This window comes from Monoraphidium neglectum (assembly GCF_000611645.1).
Source record: "Monoraphidium neglectum strain SAG 48.87 unplaced genomic scaffold scaffold00535, whole genome shotgun sequence".
NCBI classification, from domain to species: domain Eukaryota; kingdom Viridiplantae; phylum Chlorophyta; class Chlorophyceae; order Sphaeropleales; family Selenastraceae; genus Monoraphidium; species Monoraphidium neglectum.
The window spans coordinates 10,964-15,991 of NW_014013093.1; the positions used below are offsets into that span (position 1 = coordinate 10,964).

Genomic DNA, 5,028 nt, shown 5'->3' on the forward strand with positions numbered 1-5,028 from the left:
CGGGTGGGCAGGCGCGGGGCCGGCCGATCAAGGCGGTACGCTAGCCGCATGCTCACGCAGCAGCATTGACCCCTTGCGTGTGCTTGCTCTCTGGAAGAGGGCGTCTCACTGCATGCAAGCACAGGTGGATGGTTGGGGCAGCGTGGTGGCGACGCCGACGACCAGCGTGGCCGGAATGATGTGCAGTCCTGCCCCCTCACCCTGGCCACCCGTGGGCTCCCCCGCGCCCCGCAGATCCTCAACACCCCCGGCGCCGGCGGGCCCGGCGCGACGCACGACAGCGGCTTCCCGCCCGCCGAGGACGCCGGCGGCGACGAGGCCAGCTGGGACGAGCGGCGGCTGCGGGCGCTGAGCAAGGAGGTTGACATCCTGGCCAACCTGCGGCACCCCAACGTGGTGATGTTCCTGGGGGTGTGCCTGCGGCCGCCCTGCGTCGTCACAGAGTTCTGCGCCCTGGGTGAGCGGGCCGCGGTGGGCGCTGGCGTGGCATGGCCGCAATATCAGGCGCCGCAAACATGGCACAGGCTGCATCGGATGGATGCGCTTGGGCTATGGCACGCGTGATGCTCCAGGGGTTCAGGGAGCTGCGGAGGGAGGGTGACGCTGACCTTGTGCGCTCTGCCGCCACCTGCAACTCCAAATCAGGGTCTCTGTACGACGTGCTGAAGCGCGCGCGGCGGGACACCGGGTTTGCCGCGCGCCTGACCTGGACGCGGCGCCTGCTGATGGCGCTGGATGCAGGTGTGCCTGGGGCAGCTCGAGAGGAGCGCCCCGACTGTGGCCCTGCCTCCGCGAACGCAGCTGCTGTTGCACGCACAGGCCGTGCTTCCGGCACGGCGGGCAGCCCTGTGCGTCCGTCAGATGCGTCCGTCTCGTTCCGTCTCACGTCCCGCCAGGCAGACCCTGCTGCCTCACAGTCACTCCCTCCTCCATGACCCTGACTTTGTGTGTCCCACCCCTCCCCCCCTCCTCTCGCACCCACTATTCAACCCTGCGCAGCCAAGGGCATGCTGTACCTGCACTCGCATGAGCCGGTTGCCATCCTGCACCGCGACCTCAAGAGCCCCAACCTGCTGGTGGCCAAGGACTGGACAGTGCAGGTGGGGGCCCGAGGAACGCAGTGGCTGGGACCGACCGCAAGACCAGCGGCCTGGGCCTCTGCTGAGTCGCCTTGCATTTCTCGCAGTTGCATCATCGCTGCTTGTGTGGTGGTCAAGAGCAACGGACACAGTGCCCTTGCTGGGTGGGTGGCGCAAGAATGTCACGAGCATGCTACCGCAGCTCGTGCAGGCAGCCGAAGCCACGCTGTACGAGAAATTCCTTGCCCCCTGGCTTGCCGCGCAGGTGGGGGACTTCAACCTGAGCCGCTACATGAGCCGCGACCGCAGCTTCATCAAGAGCAACCTGGAGAACAACCCGCGCTGGTCAGCGCCAGAGGTCATCGTGGACGGCCGCTACAGCAAGGCGCGCGGCTTGTGGCGGGACCAGCAGGGAGGGCTTATGGGTTGGTTCGGAAAGCACATGAAGCAACCTATGGGAATGTGTGCAGCAACGTGCTGTGGGCTTGCATGCTGTGTCCAGGGCGCATGCGTTGCACTGCCACTGGCTCAACCCAGCCATCTCCGCAGCACCGAGCCAGCCTCGATTTTTCATCTGTGCGTCACGCACCCCTCCTTGCCTCATGTTGCAGGAGGCGGATGTCTTTTCGTTCGGCGTGGTGCTGTGGGAGCTGCTCACGTGGGAGGTCAGCACGCTCTCCTTAGGGGGCGGGGCCGATCGGAGCGGGAACGGAAAGTGGGGGCGCCTGGCATGCGCCAATTGGGGGCTCTGCGCTCGAGGCATGCTTTGGACAGCTTGGCACCCGCGATCCCTCCCTGCGTTACCGCAGTCTCAACCCCTTTTGTCTCCCTGCAATCGCTGCGTGCAACCGCCACGCAACCACCGCCACCCCCCCAGGAGCCCTGGGAGCGCGAGGGCCTGAACTCCTATCAGATCATGACGGCCCTCCCCCTGGGCCAGCGCCCCCTGGTGCCGCCCACGCCCGAGCTTCCGGGCCAGCTGGGGCCGGCTGCGGCGGTTTCGGATTACTGCCGGCTCTTGGAGGAGTGCTGGGACAGGTGCGGCCCGCCTCACAGGCTGGCGCCGGCACTTTGGGGTTGAGCCGGAGCAAGAGCGCACCGCATCGCAGCAGCATGCGGCTTGTATCTGCGTGCAGTCTTGCTAGGCACCGGCCAACTCGCGCCTGCGGCCCGCCGACTCTCCTGCCCGTCCGTCGCAGCAACGCGGCCGCGCGGCCGACCTTCCAAGCTGCCATCTCCCGCCTCAAAGCCATGCTGCTGCATGGCCGCGCCGCCACTGGCCCCGGCCCGCCGCGCATCACGTCCGCGGGCCGCCTGCTGCCGGCCGGCCTTGAGAGCAGCGAACCCTGCGGCCCCGACGCGGGGCCAGTGGCACGTGCCCCCGCAGAAGCGGGGCTGCCGCCGCCGCCGGTGGGGGGTCGCCACCGGCGCAGCGTGTCGGAGGCGGCCGCGCTCGCGCCGCTGCGGGGACCGCCTTGCACCGACGACGCCATTGCAGACCTGTTACAGCTTGACGGGGATGACGGCGCAGATCCTGCCGCTGCCGCGGCGGGGCTCGCGTTGTGCAGCGGGCAGCGGGGCGCAGCCGGCGCGCCGCGCGATTTGCTGAGCGGTGACGGGCGGGAAGTGCCGCCGGCGGCCCTCCCGCCGCGCGCGGCGCCCACGGTGCTGCGTGCCTCCCCATTCGCTGCAGTCGCCTTCCCATCGGCGGTCGCTGCGGCGGTGGCCGGGAGCGGCGCTGAACCCGCTTGGACGTCGGCGACGGGCGCGGCCGCTGGTGCCCTGGCGCTGACACCTCCATACAGCAGTCGGGCTGGGAGCCAGTCGACCAGCAGTGCAGCCGGCGCGGCCCCTAGCGGCTCGTTTGCCGGCTCTTTGCGGCCGAGCAGAGGCTCTGAGTTAGATGATCAGCCGTTGGTCCGCCTTGATTCGGACCCAACAGAGCAGCAGCAGCAGCAGCAGCAGCAGCAGCAGCAGCAGCAGCAGCAGCAGCAGCAGCAGCAGCAGCAGCCAGCACGGTCGGCAGTGCAGCAGCCCCACGTACCGTGGAACTCCCCGTTCGCAGCAGCGGCGGAGCAGGCCTCACCCTGGGACGCAGCGGCAACGGCTGCGGGAGCGTTGACGGCTTCACAGCCAGAGCCCCCAGTCGTCATGGGTGCCCTCCCTGCTCCGCCTGCTGCCTCCAGAGTGGCAGTCGCGCCAACCACCAAGCTGGTCAGCCCCTTCGCGGCGGTGTGATCGCTTCTTCAGCGTTTGGGAAATGTTTTGCTCACAGTCATGGGGGGGATGTTTGTGCTCACACCCATGCATGCACGTGACACTAGCGCTTGATGCTACCGCCATCAAACCGATGTGCTTGTATGCGTTCAAGATACGCATCCATGGCTGCACTGCTCGTTACATATCTAGATGTCTGACCAAGGCGAAGATGTATGCATTGTTTTTGTTTTCTATGCCGCATGCCTGCAGCGCCTGGCACAGGCCACATCTAGCAGCAATGAGTCATGCTAGAGCGAATTACTCAGAGATACAACCATCATGCGACTACTCCGCAGCACCTTTCACGCAGGGAACCATCCTGCCACCCATTACGTGCCGCTCTTGCACTGCAACACGTGCGCGGCACAGCACTTCGCCAGGATTTCTCATAGTGCGGTGGCCTACAAGCGCATGTTCAGCACGCCGACCCGCGAGCGCGTGCCGCCACAAAAATGAAGGCTCGCCGTGTTTTTTTCAATCTTTTTATGAAACTGTGCTCATCGTGTTTGTTGTAAATAGGGTTTATGCAAGCTTAGTATGCAAATGCTCTAACCACAGACACGCAGGTAAAGTTGTGCACGCTCATGAGTCGCTTGGCACTCTTGAATATAGTGCTACATATGTCTACACCGAGGAGTCAGTCCAGAACCGGCGAGTCATGCGCAGTGGATGAGGCATGCTGGGTAGTGCATGCATAATCGGCAAGTGGTGCAATTAACCCCCGCTTCAACCGCCGCGGCTCTCTCCGCGCCGAGCCGCCCGGTCGCGCTGAGCGGACGCCAGTGCCTCCTGCACGGGCCTGCACTCGCGGCCGTGCTGCCTCTCCACCCAGTCGACGCGCGCGCACTCTGTGCTGCAGTACTTGACCCTGCGGCAGCCACTGCACGACAGCGCGTTGGGTTGGCAGATGCGGGATGGGTGTCGGCTGGGGGGGCCAGAGCAGCGGGCCAGACACAAAGTCATGGAGGGCATTCAGAAGTCTGAATTGAACATTTACATACGGCAACGCGCCCATTCCATGACAAGGGTAGACAACCAAGATGCAGGGCGTGCCAATGCTGGAATTCGGCATCACTCACGCGCAGGACCGCAGCTTTGCGACCTCCTCTGAAGTCTTTGAGCACACTGCACATGCTGCAGGGGCACCCTCGCGGCGCTGCTGTCGGCTCCTGGCCACAACCGCCTCTGAAAGGTGCTGCGCCAGCCCACTCTTCTGTCCTGGCTGCAGTGGGGCCTCAGTTGGCCCAACGCCGTCTGAGGTTGATGCCGCTGCCCCGGGCGGTGTGCCTCCCTCGCCATGTGTCGTCTCTGACTGGGCAGGGGCGGGCTTGCAGCTGACCTTGTGGCGAGGCCAATCGCTCTTGTGATGCTCCAAGGAGCAATAGTAGACCTGATTGTCGCAAGTGTGAGCATGTGTGTGTGTGTGGGGGGGGGGGGGGTGGGTGTGGGTGTGTGCGGGCGTGTGTGCATGTGTGTGTGCTCGCGCGCGTGTGTGTATGGAGTGCGCTCTGGCAATGCAATAACGGTTTCAAAATCAAGCAGTTTTTAATAAGCCAGACTGGAATGGTGGGCCAGTGATACAACTGCCACCCTGCTATCCACTGCTATTCAACACTCACCCCTCGGCACCGTCCGCAGCGATCCAGCCGTCCGGCGGTGGCCCCGCACAGGGCGCACGCCCGCGGCTTTG

At 65.3% G+C, this 5,028-nt stretch overlaps 1 protein-coding gene across 1 annotated transcript in view; it reads left to right on the forward strand.

Annotated features, from left to right (window-relative positions):
• The window catches only part of MNEG_4015 (Mitogen-activated protein kinase kinase kinase MLT), a gene marked incomplete at both ends in the record, with an annotated part of 7,904 nt that extends 4,587 nt beyond the window's left edge, over nt 1-3,317 (forward strand). Inside the window, 7 exons of the mRNA XM_014047508.1 lie at nt 235-457; nt 646-741; nt 1,000-1,100; nt 1,345-1,443; nt 1,691-1,744; nt 1,957-2,117; nt 3,266-3,317. Of these exons, the coding sequence (XP_013902962.1) occupies nt 235-457; nt 646-741; nt 1,000-1,100; nt 1,345-1,443; nt 1,691-1,744; nt 1,957-2,117; nt 3,266-3,317 (786 nt within the window). The remainder of the gene's footprint in view (nt 1-234; nt 458-645; nt 742-999; nt 1,101-1,344; nt 1,444-1,690; nt 1,745-1,956; nt 2,118-3,265) is intronic.
• Nucleotides 3,318-5,028: the final 1,711 nt, after the last annotated feature.